Genomic DNA, 26,281 nt, shown 5'->3' on the forward strand with positions numbered 1-26,281 from the left:
ACCTTCAATGCTGGCAGATAAGGTATCACGGGCTGATAAGCCCCGGTTGATCCTCCCCTCCATCATATCGTAAGTCCGCTTGGTTCCTGTCGTCTCATGTGAAGCTCCTGAGCTCCTGCTGTCTTCTTTGGGACACTGAGAAGCAGCAACTCCACCTGGGGAAGGGAACACCGAGAAGCACCCTCAGGAGCACGGAAAGACAGCACTGACCAAGGGAGGGTGTTTACTGCTGTTTGCGACGCGTTGCTGGAAGGTCAGATCCCTTCCCAGCATCAGCCACCGCTCAGCAACGCCAGACACACTGCACGAGGTTGGCTTCCAAGAAATTCAGCTGGTGTTTTCTCCCCTCCCTGCCTGCTTCAGACTCAAGATCTGTGCCTCCCGCTCGGGTAGGAGCATCCGCCCTGTTGTGTCCCTCCCTCCCCAGTGGGGGCCATGGTGCAGGCAGCGGGACAGCCCGGAGCCAGCACGGCGCTGCTGTGAGCAGCTGCGATTCCACTGAACTTGGCCCTGTGGGTCTGGGATTTTTATTTTTTTTTTTTAGCCTGTTTGTTTTGATTTTTGCTAGACACCTACTGTTTGGGATCTTGGCCAGCTTTAACATTTGCCGAGACACTCCCTGGGTGAGAAAATCAGGGAAAAGCGGGGAGAGGCAAAGCTGAGAATGATTCGTTTGAAACAGCGGTGAGTGCGCACAAGAACTGGGAGAGACAGCGAAAAGTCCCACGCAGGACTGATGAAGCAAGCACTAGCGTGATGGGAGACCACCAACTACCTCCTCGCCTCAACCTGGAGCAGATTCTTCTGCAAACTAACAGTGGAAAACTGTCCTGAGCTACAGACAAGCACATCCCTGTCTGTGCCAGGCAGCATCACGCCCACCCTGGGCGATGGGCATCCATCATGTGCGGCGAGCTGTGAATTTAGCAGGCAGCTTCTGATCCAGCCGAATGCCTTGGTGTTTATATAACGAGCACCAAGCCGGGATGTTGGCTTGGAGAGATAAACGCCTCTGCCCATCATCTCTGGCCTGGCCGTCCCTGCCAAGGACTGCCAGTGCCCTGATCTTCCTCTTCATGGGAAGACAAGGTGGTTATACAATTAGTGAAAACACAGGAGAAGTTAAAAACATTAATTCCATCACGGACAATCGGGAACAAAAGTCTTCCTCGGCAAAACCAGTAATTAATAAAACAGGATTATTACAACTTCACACCCACTATTGGTTTTCGCAATCAGCACCCACTCAATCCAGAAAGTGTTTGGGGCTGCGTGTGGGGAAACAAGAGGGGGATCTGTCCCTGAGCCTTCACTTCAGATTCATTCGACAGGAGAAATCTGGGGGTGACATTCAGAATCAGCCCAGCACCTTGCAGCAGATGCAGGGAGATGTGTCTGCACCCTGTCATCAAGGCACATCTGTTGCCAACAGCCCTTCTGCAGAAGGGGACACGGTCCCGGGCACCCTTTGTAACGCTGGGAAGCAGGGGGAGGGCGTGAGGGAGAAGAGAGACTAAACAGAAAGAAAATCATTCCAAACCCACGTCCCTTGCCTTGCAGAAGCCATCAGCAATCATATGCAGAATGAGAATAACCAATCTAGCACAATTCAGCTCGCACATGCTACAGGATCTCGTCTCATTACAGCTCTTTTATTTTAAGCACCCTCATGACACTAAAGAATTTGCAATTTTTTTTCTGCTTGCCAAAATTCATAATCACCAACAATTTCAGTTTTCTTATTTAATTTTTTTTTTTTTAACTCTTCCACTCCAGGCTGCAAAGCCCCACCAGGCTGTACAGAGGGAAGGAGAGAGGCAGCAGGGCTGGCTAGCCTGCAGAAGCAGGCAAGATTACTCAGGATGTGATAAACGCTATCAAGCATATAAAAGGCTGCCGTGGAGAGGGAGGAATTCCTCATCCATGTCCGTGGGGAATAGGACAAGAGGCAGTGGGCTCAGGCTGCAACTGGGGAGATGGGCTGACACTGATGAGTGTGTGCGATGGGAAGAGTCTGGTCTGCACATCAACTCTGCTGCCTGGAGCGGGATCCCAGCAATGGGCATGGGCAGCCCTCACTGACGGGAGCCTTCCCCGTCTCTTCCCTGGTGGCACTGGTTTTCAGATCAACCTCATTCGACTCCAAGCCCGGGAAAAGGAGATTAAAATAGCTTCTTGCACAAACAAGTCCTGAAACGCTTCCTGCGTCCTCCCTGGTCCAAGCCCTGCCAACTGTCCCAAAGGGTGCCCAGATACAAGTCTCCCGTGGTGACATTTTTATCTGGGCTAGAGTTGACAGCAAATGCAGGCAGGCATGGGACAAGCTGGTTTCCACAGGGTGGGTGAGAGGCCCGGCGCAGATCCCTGTCCTGAAAGCTCCCTGCAGTCCCAGGGCACGCACAGAGGTGGCATCAGCTGAAGGATGCGAGTTGTCCCATGGCGTGACCTGAACCCTCTACCTCCAGGCCCAGATGAAACAACCAGCCTGCAACAGAACAAGCTGCCTGCACTTGTGAGCAAGAGGAAAGGGACTTGTGTTGGACACTCTCTGCCTGCAGGACTGACCCCGGGCTGCCAGGCAGGCTAAAAGGGATGCTCTGCCACGGGGATCGACGCAGCCACCCTGGGGAGGGAAGGAGAGGGTTCGGGCAGCACAGCAGCCGACCAGAGATACTTGATGAGGCGGGTGAGTGCGGCTGAGGGTGAGATCTGCTCCTTACTTATCTCCAAACACAACTGAGAACAGAGGTGACACATGAGGACAGCCGTCCCCGTGCACGGCAGAGCACACGCCAGTATTTTACTCCAAGAGGACGCGGGGCTGCGGTGTCTGTAAGTCAGCTCTTCCCGACCCCGGCTGCAGGCGAGGAGCATGGCTGCACGCCAGTGATGCCCGGCCCAACACATGGCACAAGGCAAGCATGGAGGAGCCTGCTTCCAGCTTCCCCGGAGAGGAACATCTGCTCATCTCTAACAGGAGCCACTGGGACTCGTGGAGCAGCTTTGATGGCCGGTGCCGCGATCGGACGAGCAGGCGCAGAGGAGGCAGGAGCAGCTGGTGACTGCCTGCTGATGCCACGAACGCAGCGAGGCACCGTCGGCATTTACCGAGGCAGCACGTTACCGTGCAGTGGGGGTGCAAGCTCCAACATGGCTTTTGGGTCTCTCCAGAGCCCCCTCGGGAGCAGCCCGGCTGCTCGCCCGGCGTTGCTTTGCCGTACTCTGTTGGCACTGCTCCCCAGCCAGGCAGGGTCAGCCCGGTTACCAAGTGACACCGTCTGTGCCGGGGGCACCTTCTCACCCCAGATGGGGCTCAGGGCAGGTTCCTCAGCACCTCTGGGTGATAGCAGCTGGCAACAGGCCAATGCACCCCCCCTAGACAGGCTGCCTGTGGGATGCAGGAAGGGTTTCACCCCCTCCGATACCTACAGATGCTGTAGCAAAGCTCAGGTGATGCTGAGGCACGGTGCTGCTGGGCCCAGGATTCCTGCAGGGCAGCCCCATGCTGGGAAAGCTGCATGCTGCCCAAGACACTGCAGGTGGGAATCTGATGTCCAAATAAACCTTTATGCCAAACTACCTGACTTGCCTCTATCTTCCAGGTTCCTGAGTGCCACCTCGGGCCCAAGAGCCTGGGGATGCTCTTGTGACGTTTTTGGACAGTCCTCTCCTGCACAGCGTGATAGGGATGAAGGCAATACCTTCCCATTCGGTCCTCTCCTCTCTCCTGCTCCCCAAAACCAACCAAAACCAGAGACCCTGTCCATGTCCACAGTCCCACTGTGCCCCTGCCTGCTGGCAAAGCCACCTCCAAGGCGAGATAACCACACGGGACAGAGGGAAACCCAGGCAGGCTGTAGGCAGGCAGGATGGGAAGGGAGAGAAATGACGCTGGAAGCAAAGACGCGAGGCTGGCCCGTTGCACTTCGTCAGCCTTTCCTCAAATAGCTCCCGACTCCCAGCCACGGCAGCACAAACCCCTGGTGCCTGCCCTAAAAAGGCAGAGGATTACGACTTACCCTCATAGGACAGCACGTGGCCTTTCTTCCCTTCGTAGATGACATGTCCTTTGGGCATGGCATCCTCTCTCGCCTTCTCTGCTCTGCTGGGGCTGTCTTCTCCGATTATCCTGGTAATGGTTCCTTTGTACAGCACTTCTGCCGGGGTGCCCTTGGAAAGCCACCAAGATCCATATTTAACAGTGTCACAAGCAATTAAGCAAGCGCGTGCACGGGGACAGGCTGTTCCCCGCAGGAGGCTGAGCGGAGGGAGAGCGCGCCCGGCCTCCGCTTCCTGGCGCAGCCAACAGCGGGGGACTTGCAGCTTAATTATTGATGAGGACGATAATGAGGAGCGGTAAAAAGGTACGTGATCTGTGTGAGGCTGCTGGGAAGAGGCAGGGGGCGAGGACAGTGTGGTCCTCCAAAACAGCAACTCCCGCCCTGTGTGTTTTGGAGTAAGCTACCTGGCTTGCTTCCACCCCACAGATTTAGGAGGACGGGGTGGTGCCTCCCTGGGGACACCCCAGTGACAGCAGGGACTGCTCGAGCGTTAAGGTTTTTTCCCTGCAGCCTGTTTCCCCAAGCCTGGTACAGGAGCCATGGAGATGTCCTGCCCACCTGGGGCACACCTGTGGGCAGCGAGTGTGACCTTGAGGGATCTGCCTGGGCGCAGGAGCTGGCGGCTGGCAGCACGCCTGGTGAGACACCAGGCGTCACCCAGACCGGTCCTGGAGCAGGTCGGGGAGCGAAAGCTGCCGGTTGGATCTCCAACAGAAACAGCATCAGGCTCTGTACACAAACTGGTGTGAACCGAAACCTCTCTTTCCCCAGAGGCACACACAGACACAGCTCACTGTCACCCGCCCTGCTCCGAATCCCCTTCAAAACACTCAGAGCTGGGTGCCCTTGAAGACGTTCCTGGTGATTAACACCCCTCTGCCATCACGGCCTGTCGGTGCCAACCGAGAACAGCCACCATGGGGTGATGGTCCCCCACCCCACCGCAGGGAGGGCACAGCACTGCTGTCAAAGCGAAGCTCTTGATTGACATCTGCCTGCTCTGCTCATTTAACCCCACCAACCCCCAGGACTGATGCTCGTGGGAAGTGATGCCCCAGCCAGCTTTGCCCCTGCTTCCACATTGTGCCAGGGCAAGCTATTTCCCCACCTCAGCATGGTGATGCCCCTAATCTGTACCAAGCCCTCTGAGCACCAGTGGTCCCCAAACCCCCACCACAGCTGCCAGGACATGCCAGCACGCAGGTTCAACGCTCTGATCGTTTGCCCTCGCTGTACACCCAGTAGTGGCTTTCCCAGCCGACCGTGCCAGCCCCAGGTAAGTCATCTTCCTTCCGCAGACGTGCTCAGAGGGGATTTGAAAGCAAGTGATGACAGATGGCTTCAGAGCAGAGAGCGTATATTCAAGATTTGCCTTCTGTGAACTGGATGACTAATCTGAGATCAAATATCAGCTCTGGTACCCGGAGATGCTGCCGGAACGAGGGGCTCCTTCCCCACAACAGGAGCAGAGGGATGCAGGCTGGTGAGCCAGCAGGAGAGGCAGGTAATGCCTTGGGTTTGGGCTTGGTACCTTATTCTCAAGCCAAAGAAAACAGTCTAGATGGATGTAAAATAATGTCTAGGCAAATTCGGCTCATCTGATCTCTGGCACGTGGTGCTCAAGACTTTTCATACCTACCCATTGCTGCCCGTAGCTGCTGCAGGAGCACGCGAGGGGATGGAGCCTGCATTTGCTCTGATGGGTTATTTACAGCCCCCGAGCACCCGCTCCTGGCAGCTGTTGGATGCAGGGCACCAGGCAAGTTAAGCCTTTGCTCTGGGCCAGGATTCAGGTTCAGGACTCCACGGCCAAAGGGAACAACGGTCATACTCCTTGAAGGAGGCAGGCAAAAATCTGAGCATGAGTGGCTTTAAATATTTGAATGATGGCCAGATATTTTTTTTTTTTTTTAATGCTCTCCGCTGTGTTACCAGATGAGCAATAACTCACACTGCAAAAAACTATCTCCCGCTTGCCAGCTGCTCTTCTGAAGATGGATGGTGGAGATTAAGGCCAAAGTATCTTCCTGCTCAAGAGAGCCTTTGGGCAGGACCCCCCCAGTGCAGCACGCTCAGCCCTGGCAGGAGACCTCGCTACCTTACGTGCACCTTGCAGCCTCCCCCTCTCCTCCGCCTGGCCTGGGCCCTCCGCCCATCTCCTCTTCCTCTCCACTCCAATTTCTTGCTCTGGCAAGATTATTTTCCCAGAGTCATTTAAAGCTGCGTTCGCCTCTGTTCCTCACAGCTATGAAAAGCAAAGAGGGGTTGAGATGTGCTGTAAAGCTCTGCATTGCTGCTGGTCGAGCTCTGCTCTCCTGCAGGCTCAGGTCATGGGACAGGGGTGGTGACAGCCCGAGTGGAGGCTGTTTGCAGAGGCTCTGGCTGCAGACCTCTCCGAGGAGATCCCTGGGGTGGGAGCATTGCAGATCCACACTGCTCAGCCCCGTGCCGCACACTCAGTGCGCCCCACAAATCCCCCAGTCCCCACATCCAGCACTGCAAGAGGCACCCAGGAACCAAAACCCGCCAGAGATGAGGAACTTACGTGTGTGATGGACCCTCGGTAGGTGATGGGCGACTCCGGAGGGGGTCTGGATGTGGGTGTTCCCTTGGTGATGCTCCCTCCCGAGGCAGAGCTGAGGGAAGTACCTGTAGGACAAAAAAACAGTGAGCTGGGGGCTGGATTTGCCCTTCAGCATAAAACCTGTGGGGCTGAGACTACTGACTAAGCACAGGATTTGACCCAATCTCTAGCAAGCTGAGGTACTGGAGAGGAAGCCCTCCAAGAGATGTCAGTGTTAAATCTGATGCTTTGCAGAGCCCTTCCCAACCTGCTCCCCTGCAAGCCTGGGGCTAGGAGATGGTAAAAAAATGGGTGTTTTGAAGCTGTAAGCTCCCTGCTGCCTTCATGGAGGGGCTGGGCAGATTTATGGGCCTGGGAGAAAGCACAGGCTGTCTCAGCCTCTCCTGATGCGATCAGAGCAGATCTCTGGTGAGATGAAGCTCGGGGTGGTTTGAGTTCATTTGCTTGTTATCTGTGCCGGGTTGGAGCCAGCCCACTGCACTCGTGCATCCGACTGCCTTAGTTGGGGGGTTTCACAAACCAGAATTTGCACTTAAAAGCAACACCTTTGCATTTATTTTCTTCTGCCTAGCTAATGGGGAAAGAAACATGGGAGGGCTAGATTGAAGTGAAATGTGGTCCCTGCCCAGCTGTAGCAACAACAGTGAAGAACCTGAAACCCAATTAATGGCATTTAAACAGGTCTTGCTTTTTCTTAACCAACAGATTTTGCGGTGCCCCTGGAACACAAAGCCTCTACCAGGATCAGTGCACAAGACCCTGATTTGGGGAGACAGCTAGAAACATTGAGACGTTGTATAGACCTAACTTCCACCCCGCTGGCAACGTCGGACAAAGGGGGCAAAAGAGACCCTTTTGGCTGGGCATGACCCCAGAAATCAAACCCCAAATCACCGAGCAGCCGCAGCCAGCGCGGCGTTTGCCAGGCTTGGCAGTGCCAGCATCCCTCCCCTCCCGCAGCCGGGCCCCGCACCTCCCACCCCCGGCTCCTCACCCCGCAGGATGGAGCCCTCCTGGGACGGCTGCAGAACCAGACTTTCTGGCTGGCTGGCCTGGCTTCTAGGAGAAAGTTGTTCCTGCTTTACTCCAGGAAAAGGCACTGGAAAACATTAACCACGTATCAGCGTAGGTGCAGGCCTTGGCTGCTCGAGGCTTTCATCTCTGCCAGCCCCGGGTTGGCACCTCCTCGGCGCCTTCACCGTCCCCACTGCTTCGGGATGGCCTTCACCAGGGCTGCAGCGGTCGGCAAGCAAAGCCAGATCCTTGTTCTCACCCTGGCGAAGGCACTGCCGGGTGCTGCCTGCACCAGGAGTGGAGCTGGCATTGAAAACCAAGTGCTGGTTTATAATGGGACCTGTGCACACCAGGAAATAAGGCCTAGATCCCCCTCCCCAGACTCAGTCCTGCTCTAACTCCTCCTGCTGTTAAGAAATGCTTCCAAAACTGCAGACTAAACACTTTCTTTGTTCACTTCAGGCTGTTTACTCTTTATCCTACCAGCCTGGGGAGAGGCAATATATTTCCTTCTTTCAATCACAGTATTAGCTAGAGGGTATTTACAGGCTGAGATGCCTCCCTGACTGAGCTGCTGCTTTCCTATACTGCAGAAATTCAGCTCCCTGTGTCTCTGCTCTCATGATGAACTAATATCTTTCATCCTCTTAGCAGGTCTGTCTGTGCTCCCTTGCTGTGTCCTGTGCCCCTCCTTTCCCCTACACTGCCAGCAAGCTCGCTCCCCGCTGCTCTCGGAGCACATGAGAAATCACTCACCTCCCAGTTTCTTACCCAGTTTCTTGGGATCCATGGTCAGCGGCAGGCCCATGGTGATGGAGCCGACGGGGACCTTGGCGTGCTCGGAGCTGTAGGGCGTGTGGAGCTGGATGGGCATGCCCTGCGGTGCGAGAGGAGAGGTCAGGGGCGGCTGCCGGTCCCTGCAAGGCGTCTCCACCGCTCATACCCAATACCCTACCTGGGAAATGGATCCGACGGGTCTCTCCAGCACGGAGGGGTGCTTGGTGGAGGAGATGAGGGGAGGAGGGTTGGAGATGCTCGCTAGCCTCTGCAGCCCCGAGCGAGAGCTCTCATGCAGGTTTAGCGGGATGGGATGTCCTGTGTGGAAAACACGAGCGTTAGGAAGTCCGAGGGGAGGCAGAGTGGCAGCGGCTATCGGAGAGAACCGGGGCAAGGGAAGGTGCAGGGGCTGGATGCGGTGAACTGGCCGTCTGTGAGCCTGCACTAGGATCCAAGTAACACAATTGTTTTGGAAGGGATTGGAAAATGACTGCCCCGTCCCCTCTTCAGCCCAAGGATGTTCTATACTCGACTCGTCTGCCCTCCAGCTGGAGAGGGACAGCACAGCGAGGGGTAAAACCTGCCCGACCTCACACTGAGGGCGGCGTAGGGAGCATCCACACTGTTCTGTGACAAACCATCTCCCTAAACCTGCCCTGGCCAGAGCTGGGAGATCTGCCTGGCCACCCTCAGACTGCTGCATTAGCAGTGAGGGAGCTCCACGCCAGGCCAAAGCAAGGTGTTAGCAGCTTTCTGCTGAGCTCTCTTCTCTCACCCCCTCCCAAAAGCTGCATTGACTTAAGAGTGTGACCTGTGACACTGGCTGCAACCACGGCCTCCGTGCTCCAGCCTGGCTCGGGATGGAGGGCACGTGCCACGCAGCCGGTGGCTTTTACTTGCCTGGTGGGTTATACTGAAACAAGTGCGGTTCCACCTGGGGAGAGGTTTTTATCACATCCCGGGAGTAGGACAGGACAGGGGGCCAGCACGAGGCGGCCGTCGGCTCCGCGCTCAGCTTCTGAGCCTCTGCGATGGATGAGAAATGCACGGACTTTTCTGCAAGGGAAACAGAAAGCAACCAGCTTGCTCAGCGGCCCCCACGGGCAGCGTGGGAAGTGGCTTCAGTTCAGTCCGACCTGGCCATGAGATGAGGGCTGAATTCCCCAACCAAACGAAAAAGCAAAAGCCTCAGTGTCACTGCCTGGATTTGACAGTGTTCATTTTACTCAGATGCTTAAAGCGCAGCCAGGAGGACAGATGTCCGTGTTGGTGACTCTGCTGGTGCTCACTGCCAGCCAGGACCTCCGCAGACATCCCACCCCACCCAGTCAGTGTGCAGCCGGTCACTGGGATGAGCACAATGTCCAGCTCCTCTCCAGGGCCTGGCCACGTGCAAACCACTCCCGGGCAGCTCCCGGCTGTGCCCACAGCTCCGCATCAGCCACCACGGCAGGGCTGGGGGAATTAATGATGATCCTGCCAAACCCTCCACTGAAGTTAAAGCCAAGAGGCACCGACACTGGCATCCCTCTGGCATGTGGGAGACACCCAGAAGGCACTGGCTTGCTGGTGATGACAGGGTCTGCGGTGTGCAGCTGGACATGGGGTGCCTGGGGAGCCCCAGGCCACGGCCAGGGACCACCACACACCAGCACTCTGGGAACAAGCTCATCCCCACACCACATCACGATGCGAAAGCTCAGCCGCTCTTAAAGGATGGCTGCTGGCCATGAACCATTTGTAGGCTGGGGGAAGTGGCCAGAAATAACGGCATCAGCTTCTCTGGCAGCAAGGGAATAATGTGCAGATGTTCTCCAAACACCTGGGACAACCACACTGTACGAGACTGTGAAAGGCAAATGAAGATCAAGACGGGCTCTGCGGGATGACCAGATGCCTCTGCGGGGAGTGAGGTGACTTGCTGGTCCTCTGCAAGGCACCTGGGCTGGGGGCAGGAAACTTCCTGCAATTATCTAGCTCAGGGTACACTGGATGCCAGGCTGGGTTCACCCTGGCTATGAAATGGCTGATTGGAGGCCAAGAAGTGCTTAATGATGGAGGAGCTGTGCTGTGGGTGCCCAAACCCTGCCATGCTCTGCAGGGTGCTGGGGAAAAGAGGGGCTTCATCTGCACCAGCTCCATCCCAAGTGCATCCTCACACTTTGCTGAGCAGACAGATGAGACAGCCTTTTCTGGATGGATTAGAGGCAGGTTTGGTAGGATTTACTTGTAATTGATAAACACCTGGTTTTGCACTGCCCTTCTTCCCCAGACCCACCTACATAACATCCACATTGACCAGGAATTAGCAACTGGTCAGTAAATAGCAATCACAAATTAACCCTGCCTTCAACCATCAATTTTTGATAAAAATAGATGCCTGAAATCCTGCTAAGCCTAATAACAGGGCAAGTAGATTATCAGAGGCCCAATTTAATGAGGCATTACTGCATTATCGCTATTAATGCTCAGTGTACTCAGAAGCTGGGGGATTATTCTTGTCCCCTTCAGTGAGAGAAGAAATCCATTATCGGCACACAGAGGTGTCTGGGCACTCACACCTCTGCAGCCCGGTGGGGCCGGGCCTCAGCTGCAGCCTCTTCTCTCCCCACGCTGGATCCTAGAGAGGATCCCGTTGTCCTGCCAGTGTGGGGGAAACCAGGCATATCCTCCAGACCAACAGTGAGTCCCTGGCACATCCACATTCCCCGATTTTCTCCCCTTCAGCTCAGCCCTGCTTGGCTCTGCTCATGCGGGGGCGAACGGCACTGGGATGTCCCAGCTGAAGGTGTTCTCCACCGCCAAGGCTCGGTCAGCCAAGGCTACATGCACCCTGGATGGCTCTTGGAGAGCCTCATCCTCCTCCCCTCCCCATGGGAGCCATCCCCTCCCCTATGTGCCTCTCCAGCCTGTGAAATGCAGCCAATTCCTAATTGCCCCTGCATTAGAGGGCGGCTATAACTCAGCCAGCTTTTGATAAAATAGCACTTACGCGGGGAAGAGAGAGTTCCTATTACCGTTTATCAAGCCCCTGGAATGGGAGTGAAGGAGTCAGAGTTTATATGATCCGTCATCCAAATTAATGGTCTTGGCTCCCCATCGCCTACAAAGGCCAAATGAAACACAACTAAATCAACACAAAACATACCGCTGGCTTTCAAACCGCCGAGCGATAACCAAAGATATGCCCGACGGCGACTCGGCAATGGAAAAAGGGATCTGTCTGCCTGTCGGTGAGATCCAGGCAGGGCTGCCTGCTTCTGCCTGGCCCCGCGATTAGCAGCTCGTCTTGGAAGGCAGGGGAGGGCAGCGCTCAGGAAGGTACGGCTCGGCTGGCCGCCCTCCAAACCGATACGGCCCCAGCCAGCGGCTGCGAGGCAGCCAACGCCTCGGCCAGGATGTGTGCAAGACTTGGCTTTGAAGCGGATCCAGAGCGGTGTGAAGGATGTTGATCTCTGGAGCGGTTGCAAGAGTTCAAGCTCTCTTATCGAGCAGGGGGAGGAACGGAAGTACCTGCTCCGGCGGAGCTGGCCCCGTGCGCGGAGGTGGCACGGGGCCGCTCTCCCGAAGGCTTCGCAGGCTGTGGTGGACTCTCTCGTTTTAACGTGAGGCCCATGTAGAGGCGGTGGGGCAGCACGATGGCTGCAGTCTGGACGCTTGCCACTTCACTGGGACGCCTCGGAGAGCGGGGAAGGGAAGGGACGTTCACAGATTTGCCAGGACTATTTGGCTATCTCCCCTCTAACCCCTGATCCACAGCTGGGATGTGCTCCAAGAGGCAGAGACAGCACTGAGCCGCCGCTTGAATCCATATCCATACTGAAATCAGGGCTTTGGAGGACTTGATTTCTCCTCTTCGGGTGACTCATCAGAAACCTGGTAGTTTTCAAATGGGAGATGCCTTCCCACCATGAACAGAGAAGACCAGGCTATGATTCCCTCAGGTCCCTGTGCAACCCAGACCCACACTGGTAGGCAGCACGCGTGCACAGCTACACAGGGCTTAGAGATCACACAGCAGGAGCCCAAGACCTGCCGAGATGTTTGCAGGGGTACAGGGAAGGGTAATTGGTTTCATTAACACAGAGGATTCAGAGCAAGACAGAGGTGTGAAAGGAGAGATTAAAGTGCTTCGTAGCATTAGTGCTTTGTAGATAACAAAGTCATAAAAAAATCCACCTGGCTATCAGACAAATCCACCTGGTTACCAGACCTTTGCATTTAATAATGGTGTCAACAGGTCACAGAATGGCATGGTTAATCTCCAACCCTGAGAGCCTGCCTTGTACCTAACACACACAAATCTGCCTCATCTCCTCATCCTCCTGCGGCCAGGAGGGAGCTGGAGCGGCAGCACTGGGACACGGGCGATGCAGAGGAAGCTGAGCTGTGCAAGACCAGATCCACACAGGATTACAGCGCAGAAGGAGATCAAACCTGATTAGCTGCTGCTGGGGGGGGAAGAGCTGGAGGGGAACTGCTCCACCTGGGCAGCAAACATGGGCACAGCTGGATGAGATCAGCTGGAAATGGGACTTCATGGCTGGCAACACCACGACTCGGGGGGAACTCCCTTTCTTTCAAGGTGAGAAGTCACCTTCCTTGCTTATATGCAAAACATTCTGGAGGTGTGATGCACACATGGCGCTATTTATTGTTTAAAGAAAATTTGGCTGAGCGTCTGCAACCAACTCTTCTTGCAAGCACATCGTTCTGTCCAGGGGGACATGACAGCTTGAGGAATAAATACCTGGGCCTGGACAGTGCAGGGCAAGCTACTAAGATCCTGGCTGCCAGAAGGTGAACTAGTTTAGTGATTTTCCAGCAAAGATCACAGCCTAGGTCCAGTGCAGATCTACCTCATCAGTGTAGTCTTACCCACCTACCATCTCCATGCATAAGCAGGGAATTTCTGCAGCTGCACCCATCCTCATGCGGGATCCAGCGCCGGGGAACATCACACCCACCCAGCCCGACTTTCCTGCTCCTCTGATCGCGCCACTGGTGACAGCATCTCATCTTCACACCCAACTGAACCGCAGGCTGGCTATGAGGGGCAGGAACACTAACTCTGAACTAGAACAGACTCTGACACTCAGATTAAAAACACATTTAGAGGATGGTCTCATCAGGACTTCCCGTCTCTCCTTAACCTTGATCCCCAGGTGCTCAAGCTAATAATGCTTCAGATGCTCTACGGTGGGAAACTCTGAATTGCTCATTAGGCAGCCAAACCACATCAGAGCTATTCCGGGGAGAAAGCACCGGGAATCTTTACAGGAACCTTTGGACTCCGAGTCACAGTATTAGCATTGATTTTAAATGAAATAATGGTCCCTGCTGAGCATTAAAAGCATTCTTTATAGAAAGCCAGCAAGGTAGAAAAGAGCCATTGTACCCGGAGCCCTGGCATGCCTCCAGGCCCCTTTGCTCTCAAGTGAATGGCAGAGACACTAATAAAGGCAATCTTCACCTCCTCAGTGCTCAACACTGGCCCGGTGTTTGCTGTAGGCTCAATGAGACATGATGTACCGTCTAATGAACATGGGAAACTAGCCATGCTTCTCTCGTCCTGCTTCAAGATGCTATTAAAGAGCTTTCAAGGGTTGAAGCAAGCTTTCACCTAAGAGGGGGAAAGCTGCCGGCTGCGTACAGCTGCACACACTGGGCATTTCTGTGAAGATAAACACGCTCCAACACATGCAACCCCTACCTTCCTTGTCACCAACAGCGGGGCTCCTGCTCTTTCCCCTGGGACTGCTGCTTGGCTGCTGCTGCTCCTTCTCAGCTTGCTGCTGCTGGGACTGCGATAGCTTGCTCGGGGGCATGTCCTCGCGGGCAGACTCGTGGGCTTTTGTGATCTGCTGCTGGTAGAGGGCCAAGGCATGGGGAGGCACCTGAGGCTTCACACTTCCACTCTGCAACAGCCCTTCTGAGAAACCTTCGGAAATCTGCAAAGCAATAAGAATTGGTGACACCTGTCATGTGCAGCTGACATCCACAACAGTCTTGGAGACATCAAGGTGCTACGAGAAGCACGGCCCCACGCTATCACTGCAAGACTTACTGGCCCAAACAGGGCTCCACAGCTCACCAGCCACAGGAGATTAAAAAAGGCCACAACAAAGAGTATCAGCTCTGTGCTGGTGACACTATAGGACAGCCTCAGACTTCCCATGTTTAAAACCTCTAATCTACAGTTCAGTGCTTGTAGCTTTTGCCAGAAGTTACATTACAGCAGCCGTATCTTAAGCTGTAACATGGGAAACTGGAAGAGCATCAGGAATGGTTCCTCCCTGCGTACTCAAAACCCCAAAGCAGGGATTTCCTCTCGGCCCACCCTGTGCTGCTGCTCCTCTGGTGTTGACCCTGGAGATATCAGGGCGCTTTTTGTCACAGCCCAAGCCACCGCACCAGAAGAAACCATCAATTTTGGAGAATACACGTTCTTTTGGCTCTGGGTAGCCAAAAAGGGGGACCAGAGCTTCTGGATGAGGTAGAGCATAAATATTTCTTATGTGGTATACCCTTCAAGAACATGAGATGAAGAGAAGCACAGGGCTGGGAAGGTGCACACTCGCTTTTTAAAGCAACGGGAGGCAGCAGTCATGTGGCAACAAGAAGCTTTTTCTGTCCAGACCTCCCACGACTTTCTGATAAAAGAGCTCAAGGGACATCCAAGCGTTGCTGGAGGAGCTGCTCCCACAGCTGGGAACATGCTCTGCACGGAGAGCCCCTCGCCTGCCGGGGGCTTGCACTGCCCAGGCACAGCTCTCTGCAGACCAGGAGCTCGGCCACCCGTGGCGATGAGCACATCCTTGCAACCCCTGACCCGTTGCCACACGCAGGGGATGCAGCCCGAATGGAAGAGCATGGACGAGGCACACGCGGCCATCGTGGTCCCAGTCCCGGCCCTCTCTGGTGGGGTTACTCACGATGGGAGGGATGGCAGCAGCACGCTGCTTCAGCTGTTTCAGGTCCAGCGGCTTCTGCGGCGAGGAGTTCAGCCTGGCATCGCTGGCGGTGTTGAGCAGGCTGGGCCGGGGGGACAGCAACCTGGACACAAAACACTCATGTCAATCCGGCAATGCCATGTTCAAGCTCCGCGTGCCATCGCTGCCCCCATGCCCTGAACCCCTCTGTTTTACACTGCCGAGTCTAGAGGACATCCTCTGCATCGGAGAGGAACGTGCTGGACCGCTGCTCGCTGCTGAGAATTGGGGCTCTTGAACACATCATGCACTTGGGCTTCCAGCCCTGCAAGCTGCTGCCCTGGCCCCAAACCTGTTTAGATGGCAACTACCGCTCCAAAGATCTCAGCATCCACCATGAGGACGCCTGTCCAACAGGAGGTTGCTCAACAGGAAAACCTGCCCCAAGCACAGGAGACCCACAGCTGCTGGGGAGGTGTCTCAACTTCAACCTTGGTGGGCTGCAGGTGTCCCAGGGCCATTTTGGTCTACGAGGGCAGGCACAGAGGAGAACACAACCTGGCCCAGCAGTGCCCAGCTAGCAACCGGGACAGCTTTGCCACAAGATGACGAGGCCAAGGGGAGCTGGAGAATGGGATGGGATTCAAATCCTGCTTTCCAAAGGCAACTCCTGCAGGGCTCCATGCTCAAATGAGACCAGCATCTGCGGCTCATCAGGCTCTCTAGCCCTCTTTCACTCATCCCCTACACTAATTCTCATAAATCTGCTGTTGTCCAGAATAAACCCGAGGGAGAACTGGAGCCTGGAGTTACAGAGCAGGGTGACCAGTTCGCACTGAATTTCGGCATCACGCCATTCTCCGGAACTCACACATGGTGCTCACCCAGAGCTTCGGATCAGCCTCATGTTCCTCTTCCTCATGCTTCTGCGTCTTTTATCAAGCTGCTAAAGCCTGGGCAAGCCACCACATGCACGTGGCTGGGGTGCTCGGATCACATGAAAGATGAGAGGCTGGGTTTGGATGGGATTTGGTGTTCAGCCCGGCGGCTGTGCAGCCCAGCACCCTTGCCACTTGCTCTTCCCCTTGGCTGTTTGAGCTGTCTGGTAGACACTCAGCTGGCTGTGCTGAGACCCTGTGCAAACAGTGCAAGGTGGGCATCTCCATGGTGCCACCAAAATGGGGTGGGGATGGAGGAGTGTGATGCCCATGGGTCAAACCCTCGGTGTGTCCAGCTCCTGAGCTTCTGTCGAGACCCGGGGGACCACATCTCTCCAGGCCATCTCTGCTTTCTCTCCCTCCTGACTCCAATTTGCTGAAGCCAGTTCATAGTTTTCAAGCTTTACAGCTTGATTTGTTTATTTTAGCTGTTATTTCACTGCTCTCTTCAGCCTATAAATTTCAAGGTCATTCCATGCTCACCCTTGGATGAATAAACAAGCGTGGCGGGGCCATGTGCGGGGAATAAACTCACCACGGTGCTGGGACTGCCCCAGCCCTGGCTCTGCGCAGTGCCCTGCGTCTGAGGGAAGGGGACCCACCTCCAGATTGGGCCCAGGGTGCTCTGGTTAGGCATCCAGGGGAGACCAGGCAAGGGGCAGCAAATCTGAGCTGCTCCCCAAATAACTGCAATGATGTCTGCCCATGGAGCCACAGGGGTGCTGTGAAGCCACGCCGTGGGGGTACACAGGCTTCCTGGCAGGGTGCAATGCCCCAAAATCTGCTGAGACGCATGGCTGGGTTCAAGGACACCCAGCACTTGCTCCTGAGACCTTCACGCCACGCTGAGCCGCTGCATTGCTCTTCTGGGGCTGCCGAGCTGGGGAGGGCCCGTGTTCACAGCATGCTCTGCAGCCCTGGCCCCACTCCCTCGGCACTCTGGGCTCTGATTTTGCCCAAAAGAAGCCAATCTCTTTTTAAATAGGGCCATTTTTTTTCTGGGCAAGCCTCATCTGGGAGGCAAGGCAGCCAGTGCAGGCTGCCAGCCGGCTCAGCTCCCGGTGCCAGCATAAAGCTCCTCTCCTGCCACTTCCCCCCCCCGACGCCAGCGCTGCCAGGCCGGTAACGTGTCACCCCCGGGCTGAGACAGGTCCTGGTGCTCACCAAGAGGTGACCGACCCAGCAGTGCTGGCCCAGCTCCATGTCACAGTCACCGCTCGTGGCACGGGGCAGATCTCGGCAGCCGGGGTTGTGCTCAGCACCGCTCTCCTCCCCTGCAGCGATTCCCGCGGGACACGTAGCTAAACAGCCTGAATTTCCAGAGACTGGCAAGCTTGATCTGCAAGCAAGGTCCTGGCAGCCCCCAGCAGAGCAACCGCCCCAGCAGCCACCTCGTGCACTCGTGGCATTTGCAGAGACGTATTTAAGCACCCTTTAAGCACGCTTAAGATCCTCAGGTTTCCTAAAGCCCTCCAAGATCCCGACTCTTAGGAAGCCAGAGTCAGTATTAAATTAATCAATATGCAAATTACATAATTTATTATGACCCTCCCAGCAGATCTTGTACCACACGCAGGGCTGTCTGTTGGGTGCTTCGCTCTGGAAGTCACTGCGTGAACAACCCTCAGCATCTCCTATCCACCTGCTGCCAGCCCAGGGCCTCCCAAACCCAATGACCAGTCCCTAAAACATGGGTGGTGGTGTTGGGAGGGATGGGGAAAGGGTGTGAGAGCAGGGAGGGGTCGGCACACACACGGCTGAGCCTTGGCTGTGTGGGAATGTCCCATTCCAGGCACAAAGCTTTGGGGGTGACCAGGACACCGTGTTTCCCCAACTCCTTCACCTTCTGCCACGGAGATGGGGACCAGTCTCATTGCCAGATGAGCCAACGCACTGACACGGGACGCAGCCAAACGCAATTCCTTGCCCACGCGGTGGTTGCGCACGGATGATGGCTACCAGACTTCCCCGACAGGCTCCCCCTCAAGCCAGGGCCACGGCACCGAGGCGGTGCTGGCCCGGCACGGCCCTGGCACCTACGGCCGAGCCAGCGACCGGGACGCGCAGCGCAGGGGTGGGTTTGGTGCGATGCTTACGGGCAGGCGTCTCCTCTCTGCGCTGCGGGTCTGCAGCGGGTGACTGTGCACGGCCTCCCTCACACGTCCCCATCCGGCGTGACCTCCCGCTGAACCGCAGTACTGGCAGCAGCCCCCTCGCAGCACACGCTGCATGGAACCACGGACAACCGGCTGCCTTCTTCAGCTTTGACGAGTTAAGGCTGCGCCTCCTTATCCCGGACTTGTCTTTGCTAGTGTGAACTGCAGGAGGACCCAAAAAAGGCTGCCCCTCCGCCTCACGCCGACCCCGCACCCCTTCCCTCTCAGCGCGGGGACACCCCAGCCACCCTCCGTCCCCTTCTGGGAGACGCCGCGGGCAGCTTGATGCTTTTACAAGCGCGGGGAAGAGCACCCACGCCCCGCCGGTGCTGGGTAGGCGGGCGAGCATCGGGTGATGCGGTGACGGGGCGGCTCACGCGGCATCTCGGCAGCCTCGTCCTGCTCATCGCGAGTCACGCTGCGGCAGCGGGGCTGCGGTAACCGCCTGCGAGCGAGCAGCCCTCGGCCGGTGGGAAACGCAAGGGAGCGAAACTACGCCGGGGAAGGGCACAGAGTCCCCGTCGGGAGCACGACGGTGCCGAAACCTCCGAGCTGGCTGTGGACCGACCCCGTGGGTGCTCCTGGGGCTCCCGGGCTGGGCAGCGCCAGGCGCCGGTGTCGGCTGCAGCTTTCCTGTGCCGGCAGGCTCTGCTATCGCCCACACTCCATCGCCACACCGGATAAGAGGAGTGGCCCGGGAGTTGCGGGACGCCTGTTTAATGTTTAATATTTAATATTCCTGGAAGCTGGTAACTGTTTGACAAGCGAGATAGGCGCTGACTCAGCGAGGAGCTGGGGATGAAAAAGTCGTTCCCAAGACGACTTGCTCCTTTGCTGCTGGGAAGTCAGCACAAGCCGTTGCTGTCCTGTTTTCGGTTGGGTTAATGTTAAATTTGAGGAGTGCAGCCCCACTGGCCTCACTCTTCCTTGATGGGAGGTTTTCTCCCGTCTGGGAAGGAGGAGAGGGTGGGGAGGGGTGGTGCTGGACTCTGTCCACTGCTGGAGAGGAGCACCGCAGCCAAGAGGCCTCAGCCCTGCCATGGGGCCGGGGCCAGCAGCATCTACACCACCCCTCGGCATTCTCAGCGCTGCTTCCAGCTGCTCGGCAGCGAGAGGGGCTGCTCCCCCGGGGCGGCTGGGCGGCACGGAGGATGCTCCTGCACGAGCAGCGCTCACCCACTGGCTCCTGCATCCATCACAGGGAAAGTGCGGAGGCCGTCAGGAGCGGTGGAGATGTGCGACAGCTCCCTACCGCCTCGTCCTGCTGCTTTGCTGGGTTTGTTTTTTTAAATAGCCCCATCCACAGCGCTGCGTGCAGTCCGCCTGACCTGGCAGCACCCAGCCCGCTGCCAAACTGGCCCCTGCAAGCCCACGGGAGGGATGTAGGATGCCAGCCTCCGGCTCCAGCCCAGTTCTGAGGCGGGGAGGGACTGTTGTCCCTACATGCAATGGCAGGGTGGACTCAGGATTCCCACTTGGCCCAGGAGCCAGTGTGGATGGACGCAGGAGCCGTTAGAAAAATCATCACTAGAAAGATGCACGTATTCATATATATTCTTTAAAAAAACCCAGGAAACCCTCTCCCCATTTGTGAGGTTCTTGGATGGGGAGGGCTCTGTGGGAAAAGCCAGGAGGGGAGCAGGACATTTCTCCAAGGAGGAGGCAAGTGTTGCCCCTCCGTGTCCCAAAAGCCATCCATGACGGGTCAGAAGCACCCTCAGCTGCCAGCCCCAGGGGTGGGTGCTCAGGACCACCGTGGTGAAGACCTGGTGGCATGGCCCCAGGGCAGATCGCACAGCCCACACCCTTCTCCCTTTGTGGCCAGGATGGATAATTCACCCCTGCAGATCCAAGCAGCATCTCTGCCAAGGGAGCAACTCGTCCCCTCTCCGCACTGGGAACATGTCCCTGACGTGACTCCTGCCAGCGCCGACTCAGACAGAAACCGTTCCCAACCCCGGATGCTGGCAAACCAGCCTGTGCCTCTGCACAGCTCCGCTGTCCCCGAGGGCAAGTCCCGCTCCATTGCGTCACCCAGATGAGCTGCCACCAGCAGACGCAGCAGCTCTGGACCCAAAACCTGCCCGCGACCGTTGCCCGGCAGCACCCCTACGTTGGGACATCGCACTGCCCGTTGCGTCACGGCCCCCTTTGCATGTGATGAGCAAAGGGTCACAGCCACATGGGGACACAGCCGGGCACGTCCCTGCGCCGGGGGGAGGGCCTGAGCCGTGACATTCCCAAGGAGGAGCTCATGAAAGCGCACGTGGGCACCGCGGCACGCAGCGGAGATACTCGCCTGGCCCGCAGGCCGTTCACGTGCCCACCTCTCTCCCCGCTCCTACCTGCTCTTGTCCACAGCATCCTGATCGTCCATCTCATCCGCGCTGCAGGTCGCGCTGGAGTCGCTGTCGGGGTTCACCCCGGGGCCTTTACTGCCTTTATGGCTTTCCTTCTTCTCGGCCTTGGGCGTCCCCTCCGTCCCCGCTGTCCCTCCACCGTTGACGCCGCTTTCTGCCTTCTTGTCATTCCCCTTGTCCTTCTCCTGGCTGTCCTCGCTCTCCTCCTTCTTCACCTCGCTCTTGCAGGGCTCTTCGTTCGCCTTCTCCTCCGGCTCCTCCGTTTTCACCACGTCCACCACCAGGTCCTCCTGCACCTTCTCCTCGCTGCTGGGCGGCTCGGGAGCTGCCTCCGGTGGCGGAGGGCTGGCGGCAGGAGCGGGGTTGGTGGGGGGCGTGGGGGGAGCGTCGGGGGGTGTTGGAGCCTCTTCCAACTTGACTGCCGGTTCTGCGGCAGAGTCACCTCCTGGCCCGGGTGGTGCCTTGGCCCCGTTTTCGCCTCCTTCTTTGGCTTCGGGCCTCGGCGAGGGAATGCTCTCGGTGTCGGAGCTGTTATTTACTGCAGCTGAGAAAAGAGAAGAAATAAAAATAAGGATCAGCCTGAGATTCTCGCTTCCCATATCGCTGCCTCCACCCCCTCCCTTGGGAGGAGAACGCCCTCATTCCTCCGAGGGGGAGATGATCCCGGGGCTGGGAGAGCTGAGCCGGGATCCCCGGATCCAGAGCCTACTAAGCAAAGGGATGCTCTGGGGGCCTCTCTGCTTGCCCAGCATGACTGTTGTTAACCCCCACCCAAACCCAAAACCACACGCCCAAAAGCCTGGAGAGACCGAGTGACTGGGAAGCTGGATTTTAAGGGAAAATCCTGGCTGCTGGCTGGATGTGCAGGACAGGACCAGCTCCCTCCTCACTCTCTCACCCATGGCTCTGGATCAGCTCTGCTCCCCTGGGACCAGGCACCTTGCTGGCACCCTGCTTGCTGACTTACGTCGCCCGTGTCCCTGGCTCTGCCACCCCGGGGCAGCTGAGGACCATCCCAAAACAACGTGCGTGTTTGTTGTTATTTAAGTTGCCAGTGGCAGAAGAAAGGAGGTCAGGGTCAGTTAAAGCAAAGTGCTGGCAGAGCTGTGGGACAGGTTAATTATTAGATGGAAAGGATCACTCTCAAATCTGCCACCAGTGGCTTGGAGTGAGCTGGAAGCACAAGTGTGGGTGCAAGGCTGTAGATGGAAGTGCTGCTGAGAGATTGTTTCTGCGGCTGGGGAGAAGATTGTTCCCTCCAAGCCTTTGCTGGACAAACATGGCCAGGAGCACCAGGAGCCTTCCATGGTCCCACCTCAGCACATCCCCACCAGGCAGGGCTCTCACGCTTGTGCCCAAAGGCTTCCCCATGTGCATCTCTTGACTTTCTCTCCGTAACAGCACAGACAGCTTTCCAGCGGCAGCGAGATGAGTGGCACAGAGGCGCTGTGCCCCAGGAGCTGTATGCCAGAGCACATCCATCCTTCCTTGGCAGGAAAACGCGCCATACTCACCAGGAATCTCAGCCTTCTCCAACCTTTACTCACTTGCAATCTAGGAATGAGGTGTCCCGTCACCCACCCAGGGATGAGGTTTACAGCACGTTTGGCCAAACTCTCCCCAGCTGCCACTCGATCCTACTCTGAATGCCACACCGAGACATCCAGCGGTGGCTCGTCCCAGGCTCAACCAAGCTTTAGGCTCCAGTGCCCTCCCTTCAGATGCTGAACCTGTGGTCTACACCATAACGCCCATGCCAAACCCTTCCCCCCGTCCCTGGCTGGCCACACAGCCCCCCCGACTCCAAGCTATTGCCTGAGCACCCCTAAATGCCACCCTGGACCCAGCGGCCACCTCGTGCATAACATCACCCTGGCACTTCTGTGCCCGTGGCATTTCATCCCACCCTGCTCACCCCTTTCTTCAGCTCCATAACCCACCCCAGCAGCAGAACAAGAGACGAGGCTTGGAGCGAGGCTTGGAGCGTAAGGCTCAGGAACATGTCAAGAGATCCGTCTCTAATCTCAAAAATGCATTGTTTCCTCTCAGGCACTCTTACAAAGAGCAATAACTACCTTTTACTTTACGCCTCTGAGTCACGTATCACCTCGCACAAAGATTTACCTGGAATCTGCCTCGTAATGAGTCACTTGCAATGATGATTTGAAAAGATTTCCCATTTCGAGTCCCATTAGCCTGGGTGCTAAGGCCAGGAACCAGCGTGGTGCCAGCAGTACTGGTTAAGTTATTAAATTACTTTGACAGAAGTCAAATGGGGCTATTGTTGGAAAATTATGCACATTTTCTCCAAACTCACTGCCTCGCTTTCTAAGCGATAAATAGCTGAAAATTGTCACTTTCAAGTTGTTTCCTTTCTTTGGTATGGCTGGGAGGGAGGAAAATGCTGCCTTAAAAGGGAAAGGAGGGGGAAAAAACCCGCCAAGATACATCAGCCTTGCCGGTGAGAGACCATGGCTTCCCTTGGCTTTGCTGGCAGTGCTGGCCTCCGGGAGCTCTGCTGCCTGGGGCAGCAGCAGCAGTGATGCCCTGGAGGGATGGTGATGGGCACACACAATCCCTGGTGGGTTTTCCCTCTTTGAGCCTGTGATAAGCTCCTTGGGAGCCCACGGTGGCGGCTATCTAACCCTGCTGAGCACGCAGGGCCCCTCCTTTGGAGGAAAATACCATGAAATGTGATTTACAGGAGCACACAAGCGTGCCAGTCCCTGCTAAGCTGGGTGCTCTTGGAGAGCACGCTGATGGAAATCAGAAACCAAAGGGCTCCCAAAAATAACCATCTGTCCAGACAGACACGGGAGGGAGGGCAGTGATCCAGGGCACTCCTTGCAAGCGTGGAATCCAGAGGCATCCAAAATGCCACCAGCGCCTCGTGCAGCGGGATGCTGTCACCTCGGTGTGGCTTTGGGGTGACAGATGTGACCACCCGCGAGCGCTGACATTTGCAGCCCCGGAGAGGCCGCACACGGTGCTGTGCGGCAAAGCCGGGAGGGCTGAGCACATCCCCCCCACCGCAGCCCCCCCGCCTCACCTTCCGCCTCCTCGGCCATCTCCTCCTCGTTGCCGCTCGTCCCCGACACCTCCATCTCCTCATCCTCAGCTGCGGGAGGGAAGGCGGCTTCTTCGTTTTGAACCGTGGCGCCTTTTTTCTTCTTCCTCTTGGCGTTCCTTTCTTTCTCCTGAGGAAGAAGCGGAGGATGGTGAGAAGGAAAGCCCACGGGGAGCTGCATGGGAGCAGAGAGCTCCGGTCCTGCCCACAGGGCCAGGAGGGTTGCTAACACAGCCACGGCCCCCCCAGCTGAACCCTCTGAATATCAGTCAGGGATGGCACGGATGGGCGGGCAAGGGACGTGCCCCAGCGCAGGGCTGGCCAGAGCCCCACGGCCCCACGTACGCGGCGTGCTCGTCCTGCGCATTTCCAGGCACTATCTCCGGCGACACAAACGCGGGCGGCCGCGGCCTGACGCTCATCTGCAGATAACGAAGCTGACGCCCCACATAAGGCCCAGCCAACATTTTCATGCACCAGCTTTCACGCCAATGGACTTTGACACCCGTGCCGGGGAGGCCGCTGCCGGTGGGGACGCTCCGTGAGGCACAGCATCCCAACGGCGAGCTGCCTGGTGCCCCGTCCCCGCTCGCCGGGGCACGTGCCTCAGCCACGAGGGCACGGACAGCTGCTCCCTCCTGCTGACCTAAAGGAAAAGTCTCGGCTTTGCTATTGTTTCCTGCTCTTGTTGCTTGAGTAAATATTACCAGTAGGAACAGGCCCATCATCTCCGGCTCTCCCTGCAAACCCCACACGAATGACGTGTGTAGGACGTTTATTTACATGGATGAAAAGATAAAGCCGTGGTGGAAACGTTAACTTTGCTGCTGGATCTCGGTGCTGGGAAGAGCTGGTCCTCCTCCTCCCCCCACCCCCAACTTTTCAATCCTTTAAAAAACTTCCAGATAAAACAAACAAATACAACTGCTTTTTGCTTGGAAACGCAGCTTGCTCAAAATCTATTTTTATCAAACTGGGCAGGAGAGAGGGGAAAAAAGGCACTTGAGAAAGGGCCGTGTGAAGGCACGGAGAGGCGGTGGGAGGAAGGCCGGGCTCCGCGGTGCCCTCGCCCCGTCGCGGCAGCGATGCTCCGGCTCTGCCAGCATTCGCGCCTCTGCCACGGCAGCGATTCAGCAACTGCGAGTTTCTGTCTGAAGCAGCACTTCCCCATCACGCTAATGCGGTGACAAAGCGCCGACGTTACTATGGCAAAGACTTCTCTGCCTCTTACTCACGGGTCCGTGACTCAGCCGCGGGCAGGAGCAGGCTCCTCGCTGGGGAATTAGCTGGGAACCAGCCTCTGCCTCAGCACCCTACTTGGCCAGAGCCCGGCGGCCGCCAGCAAAGCGGAGCCACGAGCTGCCCCGGGGCCACCGTGGGTCCCTCTCCTGGCAGATCCCACTGCTGCTATTTAGGGAAAATGATGTGAAACCCAGGCAGCAGATCCTGGCTACATCTAGAGATATGTTCAGGCCACCATCTTGCCTCTTTATAATGCCGGCAGCTCTGGCCCCCTCCAGCAGTCTTGCTCCCAGAACCCTGCCCAGGAAAGGGGTCCCTTTCTGCTCTGCCTCTGTAAACAGCCACAGGGCCCCCGTGGCTGACACAGGACTCTAACCAAGACTGCGGCAGACATGGGAAGGTCCCTGATGAGCCATGTGTGCGACCAGGCCTCTCCCATCGTCACAATGTACTCTTAATCCAAGCGATTACCAACGAGGCCACAGGAAGGTGCCAGGACTGTTTGCTATCTGCACTTTGGTGCTCACTTTGTGCTATACCAGCCCACGGGGTCTCTGCTCTCTACCTGCCACCAGTTATTTCTGCAGAAGTATCCAGGACTTGGTGCTACTCGAGCAGTCTGCCTTGCCAAGACCACTGAGGAGACGCTCTGTGCGAGGACAACGAACCCTGCATGAGGGGTCACTCCATGCCTGCTCCTCCACACTGTCCTCCCAGGCACCTGGTCCCCAGCCAGCTCCATCACGCTGACTCCCAGCCTGGCTCTTCCCCCATCTCCCCTCCTGCCATCTCAGGCACCAGGGCACTGCCTCCCACTGCTCAAGTTCACCTGCACCATCTGTCCTGGAAGAGGAGATAGAGATGCCACCAGCCCCTGGGCGAGACATCCCTCTGGCCTTCTACCTCACAGGCAGAGCAGCCATCCCAACAAATTTTGCCTCTCCTGGCGTGGCAGCAACAGCTAAACCAGCTTCCAAACACCGCTACCGACACGAAGCCATCATAACAGGTACCTCCCATCGGTGCCAGCCTGTCCTAAGAGCAGGATTAAGCAGTCCCAGACTGGCGTGACATAATGATGTGCATTTGAGACCACACCAGGACTGGGTCTAACCACAGAGAGACTCCTGTGCGCTGCTGCGGAAGCAGC

At 56.8% G+C, this 26,281-nt stretch overlaps 1 protein-coding gene across 18 annotated transcripts in view; it reads right to left on the reverse strand.

Annotated features, from left to right (window-relative positions):
- The window catches only part of NCOR2 (nuclear receptor corepressor 2), a 256,199-nt gene that overhangs the window by 21,769 nt on the left and 208,149 nt on the right, over positions 1–26,281 (reverse strand). For 11 of the 18 annotated variants that reach the window (XM_042805498.1, XM_042805497.1, XM_042805493.1 and 8 more), the window contains 11 exons: positions 23,872–24,019; positions 20,808–21,366; positions 15,372–15,492; positions 14,150–14,387; positions 9,337–9,492; positions 8,615–8,754; positions 8,416–8,536; positions 7,640–7,744; positions 6,607–6,710; positions 4,020–4,170; positions 3–155 (listed from right to left, as the gene is read on the reverse strand). In XM_042805498.1, the coding sequence (XP_042661432.1) occupies positions 3–155; positions 4,020–4,170; positions 6,607–6,710; positions 7,640–7,744; positions 8,416–8,536; positions 8,615–8,754; positions 9,337–9,492; positions 14,150–14,387; positions 15,372–15,492; positions 20,808–21,366; positions 23,872–24,019 (1,996 nt within the window). The remainder of the gene's footprint in view (positions 1–2; positions 156–4,019; positions 4,171–6,606; positions 6,711–7,639; positions 7,745–8,415; positions 8,537–8,614; positions 8,755–9,336; positions 9,493–14,149; positions 14,388–15,371; positions 15,493–20,807; positions 21,367–23,871; positions 24,020–26,281) is intronic. The other 7 variants (XM_042805509.1, XM_042805506.1, XM_042805507.1 and 4 more) reach the window with 1 other exon arrangement.

This window comes from Tyto alba, unplaced genomic scaffold, assembly GCF_018691265.1.
Source record: "Tyto alba isolate M040663 unplaced genomic scaffold, T.alba_DEE_v4.0 Super-Scaffold_44, whole genome shotgun sequence".
Lineage (NCBI taxonomy): Eukaryota > Metazoa > Chordata > Aves > Strigiformes > Tytonidae > Tyto > Tyto alba.